Source organism: Etheostoma spectabile, chromosome 4, assembly GCF_008692095.1.
Source record: "Etheostoma spectabile isolate EspeVRDwgs_2016 chromosome 4, UIUC_Espe_1.0, whole genome shotgun sequence".
Taxonomy (NCBI): Eukaryota; Metazoa; Chordata; class Actinopteri; order Perciformes; family Percidae; genus Etheostoma; species Etheostoma spectabile.
Genome location: NC_045736.1, coordinates 35,929,012 through 35,945,276, shown reverse-complemented (window position 1 = coordinate 35,945,276; position 16,265 = coordinate 35,929,012). Strand labels below are relative to the sequence as shown.

The 16,265-nt window shown below is 41.4% G+C and overlaps 2 protein-coding genes across 2 annotated transcripts; both read left to right on the top strand.

Annotated features, from left to right (window-relative positions):
• Nucleotides 1–1,555: 1,555 nt before the first annotated feature.
• cyc1 (cytochrome c-1) lies at nucleotides 1,556–7,078 on the top strand. The gene is made up of 7 exons (XM_032513462.1): nucleotides 1,556–1,715; nucleotides 3,534–3,724; nucleotides 4,340–4,466; nucleotides 4,668–4,825; nucleotides 4,936–5,096; nucleotides 5,506–5,606; nucleotides 6,429–7,078. The coding sequence occupies exons 1-7, from the start codon at nucleotides 1,635–1,637 to the stop codon at nucleotides 6,531–6,533; spliced, it is 924 nt and encodes a 307-aa protein (XP_032369353.1). The 5' UTR covers nucleotides 1,556–1,634; the 3' UTR covers nucleotides 6,534–7,078.
• Nucleotides 7,079–10,451: 3,373 nt separating this feature from the next.
• hesx1 (HESX homeobox 1) lies at nucleotides 10,452–15,100 on the top strand. The gene is given in 4 exon segments (XM_032513463.1): nucleotides 10,452–10,838; nucleotides 12,774–12,946; nucleotides 13,188–13,286; nucleotides 14,830–15,100. Coding segments are annotated over 4 exon segments (585 nt in total). The 5' UTR covers nucleotides 10,452–10,717; the 3' UTR covers nucleotides 15,022–15,100.
• The last annotated feature ends 1,165 nt before the right edge of the window (nucleotides 15,101–16,265 follow it).

Here is a 16,265-nt window from a genome sequence, read left to right as displayed (position 1 = left end):
CTTATTCGAATAATCAGTGGAATAATGGGTTGATACTCGATTAGGTCTACTAAAGTAAAATTTTAAAAAAATGTGCAGCTCTAATTCACAGCATGCTCGTTTCCTGGTCCAGAGACTGTGGTTCCTGATCCAAAACAGTGCTCATGCAGAACTCATCCTGTCTGAAGATCTGGCAGGTGTGAGTAGTGAAGAGGCAGAAGTGGTCAACAAAGAGGTCAAGGGCTGAATGTGCAGTAAGGACTGGGCTATTCTTGTCCTCATGTCCCCTTGTCCTCACGTCAGTGTTAAACAACATGAGCTGTCTCCAAAGTTGATTTACTGTCCACTGCCTTTTTAATTTTGTAATATGTTACTTAATATGTTACTTAACGTATTACATATATATATATATAAAAAATAAAAAAAAATCCAGGTTGCATAAAGTCTGCGTCAAGTTAGCAAGAATCAGCCCAAAATGTTATCCGGTCGATGGGTTGCCTTCAAAATAAGAGCAGAAAACTTGACGGGGAAAAGGAAAAAGGAAACTATTGTAGACTGTTAGGTCCACTGAACAACGAAAAACACAACGATAAACTGTCCATCTTTTGAGAAACATACTTATTAGCTCAGTTCAGAGTTTTTTATTGTCCCTTGAGGGGATATTTTATTTGCAGTTGAGTCTTTAACTGTCTCTGGTTGGAGGTAGGCCTACAACAAACAACACAAACAAAAACACAATAAACAAGGCACAAATCATCAAACATCCCAGCAGCACACTTAATTGAGAACAATTTCATCACTTAAAAAGTGGACAGTGTCAAATAAGGTCCATTGAGATTGTCAGTAATAGTGATTTTTTTCATCTTACTGGCCTCTGTGACAATTTTGGACAGACAACTTATGTTTTGTACTGAAAGGTTCCCATAGAATGAAATACAAATGTCATAATAGCGTTAATACAAGATTTGTAGAATAAAACCATCAGAGTCTTGTCCACATTAAAAGAGTTTAGTCTGCGCAGGAAATCCAATCTCTGCATGCCTTTTTTTGTGCAGATTTTGAATGCATTGACGTCATGGGTCAAGTTTTTATCAACAACTGTTCCCAAGTAGGCTAGCTACCTATAGGACTAAACCATCTGCCCTTGATTCTGGAAGAGAGAGGTGGATGTGGGTTTTTCTAAAGTCAATAACCATGTCCTAGCTTTTTGAAGATTCAACTTGAGGCTATGGCTGTCACCTCTGCATCCTGGAGCAGAGCTACTACAACTTATTTACAACTTGAGATTAATTTATATAAATGTGTCTCAAGAGAGTAATGGTCATGTGTCAGTCTTTAGTCTTTACGTCTAAACGGAATAACAATAATCATAATAAAAAAAATAATTAGCAAAAAATTGAACTGGCCTTTTATTTTTTTTAAAGAAAACCAAACAACATTGAATACGCACAGGGACCATATTTCTATGTTTATTTTGTACACTGTAGTTTTTAATGGGATTGGAATTTGACTCGGTGGTTTTATTATGACGGTGACTTTAGTAAACACGGTGCGCTTTACGCACGCCTTCTTTTATTTTGAAGGCTCCAACCGGAAGAATCCTGTGTTTCGCGGCTGCTCTCTTTTCAGCTCACTCAGAGAGAACCGCAGAGAAGATGGCGGCGTTACGAGTCGCGGTGCTATCGGGGAGTGGGAGAACCCTCCTCAACACACCAAAAACTATCAAGACCCCCGTGGTAGGTCGATATATGAGTGTCATAGCTATGTAGCAGCCAGACAGTATGTTTAGAACAACGGTTTAATAGAATTGTGTTAACATTGAGTGTCCTGGCACCGAGCTAATGTTAGCCTGCTTGCTGTCAGCGGGTTGAGACAAGGTCACTCGTGTTCCTATACGTTTCAGGATGTCGGCAACGGCTGTGGCAGTTGCTCCTTGAATATTGTGTCACTCTTGAATTGTAGAGGTCGACATGGCGTCAGTAATTGCAACAACAAACGCCACAGATATAGAAAGTCTTGTAGCCGTCGCTGTGTGAACCAAGCTAGCAGCTTAGCTTAACTCATGAAGTCGTGTCAACCACCCGGCAAATGGTCTGGTTCACTAAAATAAAACTTCTGCCTTAGGTAACGGCGCAGAGATACGAATGTGCACACCGGAGTTTGTAATGATACTTTTTGTAGTCGTTTAAATCTCTACTTAGGTCACGTTGCGTTCATATTCGGTCAGAAACAGTATCTGGCTAAAGTGGTTAAGCTAATCGCCTTGCTAACAAGTTAGCATTTCAAGGACTGAAATTACTTCCGGCGAAGGACTGCAAGAAAAACAAGGCGGTTTGATGTTGTGCAGGTGTGCTCAAATGTTGAACGGTGGGCAGAAGTTCAGGATATGTGGATTGTATGTAGATTCCTGCTTTTCTAAGATAGTTAATGTTTAAATTATTCTAATTTGTCATAGGTGGAGACAAGCCATGTTATGTCTTAACCAATAGGTTACTACATAACCCAACAAATGAGATTTTTAAATGAATATAGATATTCTTTATTAATCCTGGAATGGGAAATTAAAAATGTACTTCAGTCCCAAATTTGTAGTGGATAGGTGCCCCTTCTGATTGTAGCTTGGTTTCAGACTAGAGATGGCACCCATCTAGTGCGTGCGTGCGTGCGCGCGCGCGCTTCCTGGCATGTGATGCCTGCTGCCTAGTTACAGAAGCACTAGTGAAGGACAGTTTGATAAGGACGACCAGCGAACACAGTGGAAGCAAAGGCATTATGTTGATCTGCGCTTTGCAAATAGAATCCATACCCAAAACACGTCTGGATGTGAACATTTAGTTTAACAATTGTTGTTACAGTCGCCACGCAAGAGTCATTCTTTGCTGTCCTGAGCATTTGCTTTTATCGTCTTTGTTCATACTTAATAGAGCTAAAACAATTAGTCAATGGACAGGAAATCAATAAACAACAATTACAAGGTGAAGATGTCACGCCGGGCTTTCAGAAATTGAGATTAAAAAAAAAAGAAGAAGAATTCTAAGCCAATCTCTTAATTGAAAAACTAATCAACACTATTGTGACGATTATGAAAATGATTGTTATAGTTGCATTCCTAACTGCTTACCATTTTATAAACATATGTTATACTCTTTTCCTTCTTACATTTATGATTTGGGGTACAAACACAGATTTTAAACAAGATGATGGAAGCTAATCTCTCAATTATAAGTTTGGTCTTTGAAATTTCAGAAAATGGCGATAAAATGTGCGTCAGTGTCAATGTTTCCAGATGATTTGTCCAGCCAACAGTCCAAAACAGAAAAAAACAGCTTATACTCACAATTGGGTTGCAAGAAATTGTAAACTCTTGGGGTTTGCATTTTAAAATGATTCAAAGCTTAATTTTGTGCTGAACAGCTAATAGATTAAAAGTTTTAGCTGTAGTGTCAGTCTTGTAACGGAATGCAAAGTAATTAGATGTCTTGAGTAATCACTTGTATATTTTTGGACTGGGATGACATCACTAACTGGTATCTTGTGCTCTTGTTCCTCCGTAGGCTAAAATGTCGTTCGCCAGCTTGCCCCGAAGTAAGAAAGTTGCCCTGACGACGCTAGGTGTGGTCACAGCCGGTGGGGCGGGGCTCGCCCTGATGCTGCACCAGTCCGTTAAAGCCTCCGACCTGGAGCTCCACCCCCCTAATTACCCCTGGAGCCACGCTGGACCCCTATCCTCTCTGGACCACGCTAGGTGTGACAGATGGATTCACACACACACATTTGCCAGGGTCTGACATTATCAGATGCAATCACTTTTTTCTACACTGTTTTGTTAGAACTTTAAATTTAAAATCTTGGCAGTTTTGGCACCTTTATGGCCTTTGCACATCTGACGAAACAAAATAAAAATGTGAATTACTCAAGATGCGAATATTTCACATCAAATGGCAGCAATGCATATTTTGTCAATTTTTTGAGAAAGGTGAGAACGGTAAGGTAGTCTGGAAAACACTGCCTGTAATTGTTGAAAGAAGTAATAAAGTTGGATTCCTAAACAGTCTATGGTTCGGCCAACAACCTCCTGTTTTATCATTATAATCCTGATAATACTTAAATCAACACAACGTGATTGGTTGATTCGGTTATTTGCGGTTTAAAATCTCCGAAAATATTTCAAAAAGATACTGTCGCCACGTAATATCTGTTTTCTGCATGAGAGTACTCATGGCAAGAACAGTTTTAAAATAAATACTTACGCTAATAATCACTTGAAAAAAACGTCCCTTACGTCTTACTCTTGTAGAGGATGACAGCATTTTTCACGCTAAGCGTCTCTGTGCTTTCCTTCTCTTGTCTGTCCCTGCAGTATTCGTCGTGGTTACCAGGTGTATAAGCAAGTGTGTTCAGCTTGCCACAGTATGGAGTACCTGGCCTTCAGAAACCTGGTGGGGGTGTCGCACACAGAGGAAGAGGTTAAGGCCATCGCTGAGGAGGTGAGGTGTGGGTGTGTGTGTGTGTAAGAATGAGAGGGAGTTGTACATTGATCACATAACACTCTTAGTATTTTACAGTATAACACATTTAACAACAAAACTAAACCGTGTCTTCATTCTGCCAGTAGGTGGTGACACCCGGCTGTGTCTGCTGTTATATCCTAGGCCGTACTTTAAAGCTGTCTTTTGTGTTGTGTTCAGATTGAGGTAGTGGATGGTCCTGATGAGACTGGAGAGATGTTCACCCGGCCAGGAAAGCTGTCGGACTACTTCCCAAAGCCCTACCCCAACCCTGAGGCAGCCCGGGTCGCCAACAACGGAGCGCTGCCTCCAGATCTCAGCTACATCGTCAATGCCAGGTAACTCCCAAAAGACAGAAAACCTTGGCAGTAAAGAAAGAGAGCCAGGAAGTCGCCTTAAATCTACATATTCTCTGGGTTCACTTGTTGTGTCCCCCCTCTCCCCTCAGACACGGAGGAGAGGACTACGTGTTCAGCCTGCTGACAGGATACTGCGATCCTCCAGCGGGGGTGACGGTGAGAGAGGAACTCTACTACAACCCATACTTCCCTGGCCAGGCCATCGGCATGGCCCCGCCCATCTACAACGAGATATTGGAGTTTGAGGACGGTAAGTAACGATGCAGCGCGTGTATGTGCTTAATCTGCTGTTTGATTTAACTGGTCCCACAAATAAACCAGTGAGGTGTGCGGAGAGGGAGAGCATCAGATAAGAAAGATAAGATAAGAAGACCTTTATTTGTCCCACAGTGGGGAAATTGCGGTGCTCAAACAGCTGCTGGTAGTCCATCACATGTATTTCTTGTTGTATGTAGATTCTGTTTTCAGTTTGTCCAGAGACACAAAACCCTTTGGTAATGTACTGTACAAAGAAAGTTTTTCAGGCATTAAATACACTTTAGAGAGAGAAAAATGATAGAAGATTTAACCGTTTCACCCACACCAACCGTGTCTCTGAGAGTTTGTTACAGTTTGCTGAAATAAGTCTTTGGGCTGATGGTTGTTGTCTGTTGCCATAGGAACCCCTGCCACCATGAGCCAGGTTGCTAAAGACGTTTGTACGTTCTTGAGGTGGGCCGCCGAGCCAGAGCACGACCAACGCAAACGCATGGGACTGAAGGTACAACACACACACACACACACATACACACTCTCAGCACTCTGAATACTAATATTATCTCCAGTATGTTACCTTCTTATTTTTCCAATGCTTTGAGAAGCTTTTCGTTTTTTGGTTTAAAAGAAGAGGCCACAATTTCAAATGTCATTGTAACACTAGCAGCAATACAAGAAATTTTCCTGAATAAAATAGTCTTTATTGTCAGTACTAAATCAGTAAATAACAAATCTGACTAGACATTTGATGCCAGCTGATCCTGTTTCTGTTGTTATAGTTTGCCGGGCTTAAAGTACTCCGGCAACGTACGGCTGGCGTACAGCTGTGAGGAAAAATAAATGAATAAATTTGGGAAATTGCATGCGGTTTAAAATGTTTGAGTCTAATAATTTCACCTACCAATCATATGAGAGACACGCAGCTCTAACTAACGCTTAAAGTACTTAAAGATTTCTGGGGTATGACTATTTTAGAAAAATAAAGTCCACATGGGATTTGTTTTTGATGCACTAGGTTTAACCAATCATCGAACTTCCACCTACCAATGAAACAAGTTCTAGCCAATCAGATGCAAAGTAGGACGGGTCCCTGCCGAAAATCAAGAGTGCGATGTGTGGTCTCTGTGGTAACGCGGCTTTAGTTGGGAAAGGAGTTAGACACACCTCTAAAATCTCCTTTGTATTTGACGTTTTCTGTGTTGATGAAGGAGTTTGTAGAATGTAGCCTCAGCATGAAGACACGGTGGAACAAGTGGAACATGGAAACATGGAACTTGTATAGGGATTCATCTTTGTTTCTTCTTTTTTCTAATTATTCTATTTCCAGTTGCTGTTGGGCGCCGGCATCATCATCCCTCTGCTCTATTACATGAAGAGACACAGGTGGTCTGTGTTGAAGAGCAGAAAGATCGCCTACAGGCCTCCCAAGTAAAAGGACACCAACACGCCCATGACCGGCTGCGTTCAACAACCCCACAACGCTCACCTCGTAACGATCATACGGACAAAGAACAACTGACAAACACACATGCCTTTTTAACAGCGGGAAGATAAATAACAATATATATAGCATGTTTCTACAGAAGAATGGTTGGTTTTAGTTGTTGCCGTGGTAGAACAGATTATGTGACAGCTTTTCTTATATCTGGAATAGTGGCGCAAGATTGTGTCAGAGTTGTGGCGTTCTTGAACGCACCCTCCACAAAGTTAGTTTGTTTGAGCTGCATCGAGTCATTACTGGCAGCCGTCCAGGTCTTCACACCTCGTATCATACACTTTGGCACGATTGACTGATGCGTTGATTGACAGCCCCATCTTTGTAAAATATTCAATGATCACACAAGCGCTGATAAATGGTTGCCGTCAAAGTTTGTAACATGCTGGGTGTGTGTAAATCCACCCCCCCCCCCCTCCACAAATGCAATGCAACCTCTGAACCTCTGTTTTACTGTACAAAATAAATTATCTTAAAGGAAACGTTGGCATTTTGTTTTGTTTCTAGCATGGTATACACACAAACACCTTCTAAATGCTGCCCGTGTTGTGATCAGTTCTGTCGGAGGCGTTACAACTGCTTGTGCTTTGTCATGTACATATTTAATAAAGTGGCGAATGAACAGTGGCATCTTTTTTTTTTATGAGGTTGTTTGTTGACCTTCAGAATGAATCCTTTGAGAATGCGGGAAATAATCAGATCATTCTGTTACCTGCCTTTTTTTTTTTTTTTTACAAAACTATAAGAAGAAAAATAATTCCCAAAAGAAGTTCTGAGTTTTTAAAGTTTGACACTTCCAGCTTTCGTCCTTGTAACAAACGACATTCACAATACATTCAACCTGACTGACAGACGTGTACAGGCTGCTTGTGAAGCTCTTCATTTATCCTGAATCTTCCCTTTAGAACTTAGCCTTTATAACTAAGTGGAGAGTAACACCACTAAATTAGTGTATTGTTATTATTTGCACTACGCAAACTGTTTTTTGGGTAGAGATTCGTTAACGCCAAGCCTGTAAAGCTGGGACAGGGAGTTTTCTGGAAAAGGCAAAAGAAAAGCCCGAACACAGGCATATGCACAGCCTTTGAGATGGCAAACTGATTCAAGTTGAATGGGAAAAAAAACATTTCGGAGATAGCGAGGAAATGTTGCTAATAGTTTAGACTTCTGCTAGTCTTGCATTGCCAGACCTATCTCCACAGCTTTGGCTACACCACCACACATATTCTAACCTGAAAATCCAGAGTTTTTGCAAGACCACGATTTGAATTTACTCAGCAAGTTACTCTGGTATAGTAATGCTCATTAACTATGCCCTTGTAGCCGAGCTGCACCAATCACAGCAGTGTATGTGAAATAGGCGGGCCAGAGGCAAGCTGCACCAATCACATCGGTGTATCTGATGTAGGTGGGCCAGAGGCAAGCTGCACCAATCACATCAATGTGTCTGATATAGGCGGGGCCAAAGGCGAGCTGCACCAATCACATCAATGTGTCTGATATAGGCGGGGCCAGAGGCGAGCTGCACCAATCACATCAATGTGTCTATTAAAGGCGGGCCAGAGGCGAGCTGCACCAATCACATCGATTTGTCTGATAAAGGTGGGCCAGAGGCGAGCTGCACCAATCACATCGATGTGTCTGATATAGGCGGGGCCAGAGGCGAGCTGCACCAATCACATCGATGTGTCTGATATAGGCGGGGCCAGAGGCGAGCTGAACCAATCACATCGATTTGTCTGATATAGGCGGGGCCAGAGCTACGCTGGTAGCTAAGCGTATGGGTATCGTGAGCGTATTGTCTCTGCTTAATGACTTTGGGAAGGAACTGGTTTTGGTGGAACATCTGTACCCTGCAAAAGAATACAATATTATACAAAATACAATTTTAATGAAGTTAACTGTTTCCAATACAGATACCTGAGGTGGATACATGGTTAAACAGCATTTGCTATTACCAGTGTATCGCTGTGTGTACTTCTTTCACAGCAATCCCACAAATTGGTCCCAAAACGACCCAGTTAGAGGAAATACCTTAAACATAGGCTCTGTAAATCTTTACAGTCATTTCACGAAAGAACCATGCAATAATAATAATAATAATAATAATAATGTATACTTTTATAATCCCGCAAGGGGAAATCACAATGTTTTCACTCTGTTGTTATTACACACATTACACACAGGCCTGAATTATACGCACATGCTCAGTACCTATACATGCAAGTGGGGGGGTTGCCTGTGGAAAGGCACCCCGAGAAGTCGGGGGTTTGGTGCCTTGCTCAAGAGCACCTTGGCAGTGCCCAGGATGTTTCTTCTGTGAATTTAAACTCACAGAAGAAAGTACCATTTGTGCAGTTGGCTCAAAAAATTCAAAGTGAAATTGAAGTCATTTAAACCAAAAAAATTAAATAAAAATCACAGTTATTTAAAAATTAAAGCAAGAACTGGGTGAATCAAGATCCCGATTTTAACTGGCCACTTGTTACGCTAAGCTAAAGTAATCACCTTGTTGCTCCGGTTTTTTACTTACCACACACACACGCACACACGCACGCACACACACGCACACACACACAAACACACACAAACACACACACAAACACACACACACACGAGATTGATTGCCATCTAATCAGCTCAGTCTCAGAAAGAAAGTGGCAGAGTATTACGTTTTAACACAAAGCATTTAACTGTCTTCCATACACCATCACACTGACGCTGAGTTAAGATGGCCTCCCTTTCTGCTTGTACCCATAACATCCCTACGTCCATCTTGCCTTTCATTGTGAGATAAATAAACAAGTGTGCAGTTAGTTTAAAGCTGCTTCGGGCCTTCATTAGGAGCTAATCTGGTTCTGAAAGGCTTTTCCTCCCCGCTGCTTCAACCTGCATTCAGACGTTACGAGCTTCATCTGCATCACAACACACACAGATTAGGCTAATGGTATTAGTGGATCTCACCGGATCATCATTATTGCCCCCATTATCATTATTATTATTATTATTATTATTTGATTAAAGCCATCACATACCTGTAACAGAAGTATGGATATTTAGTGTGAAAACTGAACTGATTTTCTACTTTGGTAATTCAGAAGAAAAGGATAGAATTACGCTTTGTGTTTGTGTGACACTGGTGACAGTTTTTAAAAAGGCTCCTCATCCTAATCTCACACATACACTCATACAGTGTATCACATGAGGGAAAACACAGAGACAGACACACACACACACACACACACACACACACACACACACACACACACACACACACAGTGCATCCCACTATCTTTGTGGGGACCCGTCATTGACATAATGTATTCCCTAGCCCCTTACCCTAACCTTAACCATCACAACTAAAGGCCTAACCATCACCCTTACCCCCACCCTAACCTTAACCTAATTCTAACCCTAATACTAAAGCCAAGTCTTAACCCTTAAACAGCCCTTTAAAGTTTTGGGGTCCAGCATTTTGGCCCCACAAAGCTCTCCGGACCCACAAGTATACTGTATTCACAGTTTCAGACTTCTTGAAAGTAGTAAAACGAGAACACACACACACACACACACACACACACACACACACACACACACACACACACACCCCACACACCAACAGGAGTGTTTTGTCTCCTGCATAGTTTGCAATACTCTCTTTTTTGCAGAGTTTTTAAACTAAGTAAACTATAAATTACATGTAAGCTGTCTCCATACACAACACACACCCACACACACACCACACACACACACACACACACACACACACACACACAGAGCAGAGATTAGCTGCTGTATGGAACCTCGGGGAATCTCATTCACATGGAAAACCGCTTCTTAATTCTAATTGGTGGCCGGTGTAAATCCTCGACTCCCATTCAAAGCAGCAGTCAGCAGTTTGTCTTCCTGCTGCTTCACATGCACCTCAGACTCATTCACCTTCTCAGCTCATAGTAGTCCCCGGCTCCACCGTGTAGAGAGCATCGTCGTCTTTGTTGAAAGATAATTGGTTTATGGAGCTATTTTTTGGTTTTGGTTGTGGTCAGTAGTTTTGTCAGCACACCGGGGGCTTGTTTCTGCTCTCAGGGCTGTTTATTTATCAGTTAGGCAGATCCATCGTTATGGCGTCCACTCTGGCTCCTGTGATGGCAGAAAGCAGGCCGGCGTTCTCCATTGAGCGGATTCTTGGTTTGGAGCTGGAAAGACCTGGAAACTGCCTGAAACTCCACCGGCCCTGGGCAGGTGAGGACCGAAACCTTTTCACTACAACTTTGTCTTGTACTGTGTCTGGTACACCAACTGTCAGTCTGATATAAAGGATTCTGCATCTTACAGTGGTACACACATATTTATAATTAGAGAAATTAGATTAGAAAGATTTGACCCATTATTTACAATTTTCAAGTGCCGATACTTCAACATTTTCTGTCTTTTTTTTTTAATTTATTTTTGGGTCCTGGAACACTTTCCTATGTCCCAGTTAAATAAATTGAAAAATATTTGATCACAAAAAAAAACAGACAAAGTTGACAAGAAATTAAAAAAAAAAAATGGTTCACAAACTATTGATTGTTGACACCATTCAGTTTGATTGAAAGGTGTATGACACAGAGCAAGAGTTCTGTAACTTCATGTACAGTACAGGGGACATTTCGATGTAAAACCCTACTTATGACTAAATGTAAAACAGAGGCTCTGAATCTTTTCAGAGTAAAAGTTTCTTTTTTGGAAAGCAGTCAATTTCTAAAAATGCTATAAATTCTATAAATTCTACAAAATCTTCTGAGCTCAGAATTGTATTGCTATTTCCCCAATTCCTCTAACATAGCTGCTATATTTAGTACATTCACTTACAATCATTTTCAGTTTTCCAATATCTTCATTTGCCAAATGTTGATGAAGAAAAGTCACAGATTGCTCACAAAGCCTTCACAGGATAAAAAAAAAAACAACTCAAATTTCTTTTCTTTCTTTACTTGTCTTTCGTACCGAGGAATTATGCCGTCTGTTGTCTTAAAGATCCTGCTTGAAATGTTTGAATTAACCTTTTGGTTAAGGACAAGCAGAAAGCAAGTCCAGCCCTGCTATCATTCAACCCGTGGCTGTAGGAAATGTAGCTCCTTTCCAGCTTCATGAAACAAATACAGTGGCTTGCATAGGTTTACACACCCCTGCTAAAGTTGATTTAAAAGATGAATAAAAAAAACAACTTTTGGACATAGATCTTAATGCCTTAATTAAACAAATTTAGGAAAATCCAACCTTTCAAGGACACCAATTTTCTTTGTGAATGAATAATGTATTGTAAATAAATAAATGTTCTTCCTTAAAATACAGGGGGCACAAGTTTACACACCCCTATGTTAAATTCCCATAGAGACAGGCAGATTTTTATTATTACAGGCCAGTTATTCCATGGATCAGGATACTATTCAGCCTGATAAAGTTCACCTGGCCTTTGGAATTAAAATATCCCCCCCCCCCCCCCCACATCATCACATACCCTTCACCATACCTACAGATTGGCATGGTGTTATTTCAGTTAGCCTAACAGCTGGTTTGATTTGCATTGAGAGATGATCTTATGGAAAGTTCCCCATGCCTATCTCTATGAAGAGTATGTGATAATGTGTGGGGGTTACATTATTCATTCACAAAAAAAATTGGTGTCCTTAAAAGGTTGGATTTTCCTAATATTTTTAATTAAGGCATTAAGATCAATCCATAAGATGTTTTTTCTTTTTAATCAACTTTAGCATGGGTGTGTAAACTTTCTCAAGCCACTGTAGTTATTAGGAGAAGCTGATGACATCTAAACAATGCTCATTCAGTTTCTCTGGTGTCTCTACTGATTGTTTTGTAACTGTACACCAACTAAATCTGTGTTTCACGCACGTAAGGGATAAAGCACACAATAAGTAACAATTACATTTTTTTTTTTGAATGAATATTAAACTGATCCCTGTAATGTATACAATCAAGGCTAATATTAACCCAATGATATGCCGTTTCATTTTGATCATATATTAATATGTGTAACATAGAGAAGTCTGATTTGATAGGACTGGAAAGGTCCCTTTTTCCAGTTTGACGTTAATTGGTTATTTGTCATACTTTGCTTGTGAGAGGTGTATAATGTGTGATCTGCTCTTCTTTTATTTTTGCCCATGAATCCAGAGATGGGAGCGGAGAAGGAGAACAGGGGAAACAGTCTGTGCTCCAAACAACAACAATGTTGTCAACAACAGCAACAGCACCGTCATCATCAGCCCCAGCAGCCCAACTCGCCCAGGCCGACATCAAACTGGTACATCGGACGCAGACCGCGCACCGCCTTCACCAACAGCCAGGTAATCAACCAACCAATCAACCAATCAATCAATCAATCAATCAATCAATCAATCAACCAACCAACTAATCAATCAGTCTGGCAGTTAATCATTCAGATACAGACGTCTTTCACTCAAACACTGAGTTCCGTTCTGATAAAACAAAAACAACAAGGACATGCCTGTTAATCTCTCTCTTTTTCTGTGTGTGTGTGTGTGTGTGTGTGTGTGTGTGTGTGTGTGTGGTGGGTGCGGTGTGCAGGTGAATGTGCTGGAGACGTGTTTCAGGTGAACCCTTATCCAGGGATCAGCTGAGGGAGCAGCTGGCAGGGAGGCTGTACCTGACGAGGACAGAATACAGGTTATACAGTGCGCACCACACACACACGCACAACGACACACGCAACAAGACACACACACACACACACACACACACACACACACACACACAATTTAACCCTGAAATTGTATTCTGAAATGAAGATAGCTCTGCTGCTGTTACTCTGTTTAACCTTGTGTACCTCGCTAACCCACTGTATGTTTAAACCCAATATATAAAAACATACTAACCATACCACCAGGACATATGTTAAATATTTTTATGTTTGTAGTCCCACTTCATTTGTTCAGGGTGCCTAATGATGGTAGCCTGGGAATCCAGACCCAAATCTGAAAGAAGAAGGGTCTGGCATTTAGTAATAAAAGTCGCCCATCCCGAGGGACGGCACCAAGCGTGCATTGAAAAATCTCACAGCACCCAATTTAAATAACACTACGACCAATCACTACACTACGACCAATCACTACACTACGACCAATCACTACACTATGACCAATCACAACAACACACGGGGTGACGTATCCAGAGCGTCGTCATCTGTTCAGCTCGCCTCTGGCCCCGCCTAGATCAGATGCACCGCTGTGATTGGTGCAGCCTGGTTACAAGGGCATAGTTAATGAGCAGCATTACTCGATGCCAGAGTAACTCTCGCGAGGTCTCTGGATTTCCAGGGTCTAAAGATGGCGCTTTGAAAGGAGAACTCCACCGAGTCCGTTTACAGGTGTTGGTTAATATACTGTCTGCCACCAGCCACAAAGCTTAATTCAATGTCAAAGCACTTAATACATTATCATGAAACATTTAAAATAAGAAAATGAATTTGCTTTTTGCCTTTAAGCATTTTATTATCACATCACAAGACAGTGCTCCAAAACCAGTCAAACCGTGGGATTCTCGAGTGATTCTTGGGTTGTCCCTGTTTTTATCTCAACTCGCACTAACAATATTGGCAGCTTATCAGTGGAGCAGCGGTGAAACTACTGAAAAACTGTCCCTCTGCATACTCCACAAGTAAACTGTATTCACGGTTTTCAGACTTCCTGAATGTAGTTTTTTTGTCACAAAAAATGGGCCTTCGAATAAAGGGCTGGAAATGTCAACATTAGAAATATCAAATAACTTTGAAGAAAAACATCAAAAAAATACCCACGACATTGAAAAAGTGATAATAATGTTTCATGGTTGACGGGAAGACAACACAAGGGTTGAACCAATCACAATCGTCTTGGGTGGTGCTGAGCGCCGGACGGAGCCACGGTGCCTTGCACTTGTTTTGGCGGAACATGTGTTAACGTTGAAAAGTAGTTTTAGTCGTGCAACAGAAAACTGGACCGATAGTCTAGCTAGCTGTCTGGATGTACCCTGCAGAGATCTGAGAAGCAGTTAACCAGAGTCCTTGGAATTACAACACAAAGAAAGCGGAAGGTAACAGACTTTCGGCCGTTAAGAGTGCCATACGGCGGGACTACTGCTGGATTTACCGGCAGCACCTGAACAATCGTGGAAGTGGGACGTCGTGGATAAATACTACTCCCACGTTAACTTTGCTCTCTCTCTTTCTCAGATCTGGTTTCAGAATCGGCGGGCCAAGCTGAGGCGTTCCCTCAGAGAAACCCGTCTGCAGCTGGTTCAGACAGCCGTAGCTGACGGGGTCATAGGTCAACTGAAGGCAGAGGGGGGCGGGCGAGGCGACCTGGAGCTCGCCCAGCGGCTCGCCTCTCGCATGCAGCTCGAGGTGGAGGAAGAGGAGGAGTGATGCTGGTGAACTCGCCCTGTTTCTGGACGCCTGGATTGTTTCTATTTGTTTCTACCAGCTCCTGTCTCTACTCTTTTGTCCTGCCAGATGTCATATCCACGGCACACACACGGTGGCAAATGAAAGTACCAGTTCACTCACAAAGCCCACCCAGGATTTATTGTTTACACTAAAATAGCTTCCTCTATCAAGCGTACTGAGGAAGTATTGCTGTCTCTTGCCTTCCAGATCAAACTGTGTTATGAGATCTGCTCTGGATCAGTTGGGGTCTTAATATGTGAATAGGTTTCTGTTCTTTAAACTGTACAAAGTCTAATTAAAACAAATTAAAGTATTTGAATATTATGTGTCCCTTGCATGACTTTGCTGTAGTACACATTAAGTCATTAGGCTGCATCAGTGTCATGGTTGTTATCTAGGTTTTTACTGGCTTTTTTTTTTAGCTTTTCCCTTTTCCTTTATTGGGTTATGTATCTTTTTTTGCACATTATGTGCTTTAATGGTTGACTTGTTCATGGTGTCCTGCCAAATTCTATTCTGTCTGTAATGTTACTGCCTGTGCTTAAAGACAAGGCTGGTAGGCTCAACAGGGTTGACAATTATCAACCTACTGTTTTAGCCAGTATCTTGTCTAAAGTACTGGAGAGAATACTGTTAACAAAGCTAGAAATGTCTGTCCTTACTTCTGACAATCAGTTTGGGTTTAAAAGAAAGCATGTTGTATTTGTGCTCTTAAAGAGATTGGGTCCAGGTACACAGGTCTGATTCCATCTGTATTCCTGTGTTTAATGATGCGTCAAAGGCATTTGATAGATTTAATCGTGAACGATTGTTTGTAAAATTGCCAGACAGAGGTGCCGCTAAATTTGTAGTGAGAATGTTAGTGTTTTGGCATGCCCATCAAACGTTTCAGGTTAAATGGGACAATGTTGTATCTGCTCCATTCTGTGTTAGTAATGGAGGTATTTTGTTTTTTTATTTAATTTAATGTTTATGTGGATGAAATATCAAAACAGCTAAATAGGTCAAAAACTGGCTGTAACACTATTGTTAACCATCTTCTGTATGCAGACGACCTGGCCCTGCTCGGTCCAGACAGCGCTGGGCTGCAGACGAGGCTGAAGGTGTGTTCCCAGTATGGCGTTGATTATAACATAAAGTACAACGCTAAGAAAAGCCACATAATGATAGTCAGAAGCGATGAGGACAGGAAATCTAATTTTCCGACCTTTTTATTTGTCAGA

What these genes read in the sequence shown, in the direction of transcription:
- cyc1 (XM_032513462.1), top strand. Translation starts at nt 1,635, where the DNA reads ATGGCGGCGTTACGAGTCGCGGTGCTATCGGGGAGTGGGAGAACCCTC. An exon ending in GATATTGGAGTTTGAGGACG is followed by an intron (nt 5,097 to 5,505) that starts GTAAGTAACGAT and finishes CTGTTGCCATAG; the next exon opens with GAACCCCTGCCACCATGAGC. An exon ending in GCAAACGCATGGGACTGAAG is followed by an intron (nt 5,607 to 6,428) that starts GTACAACACACA and finishes TTCTATTTCCAG; the next exon opens with TTGCTGTTGGGCGCCGGCAT.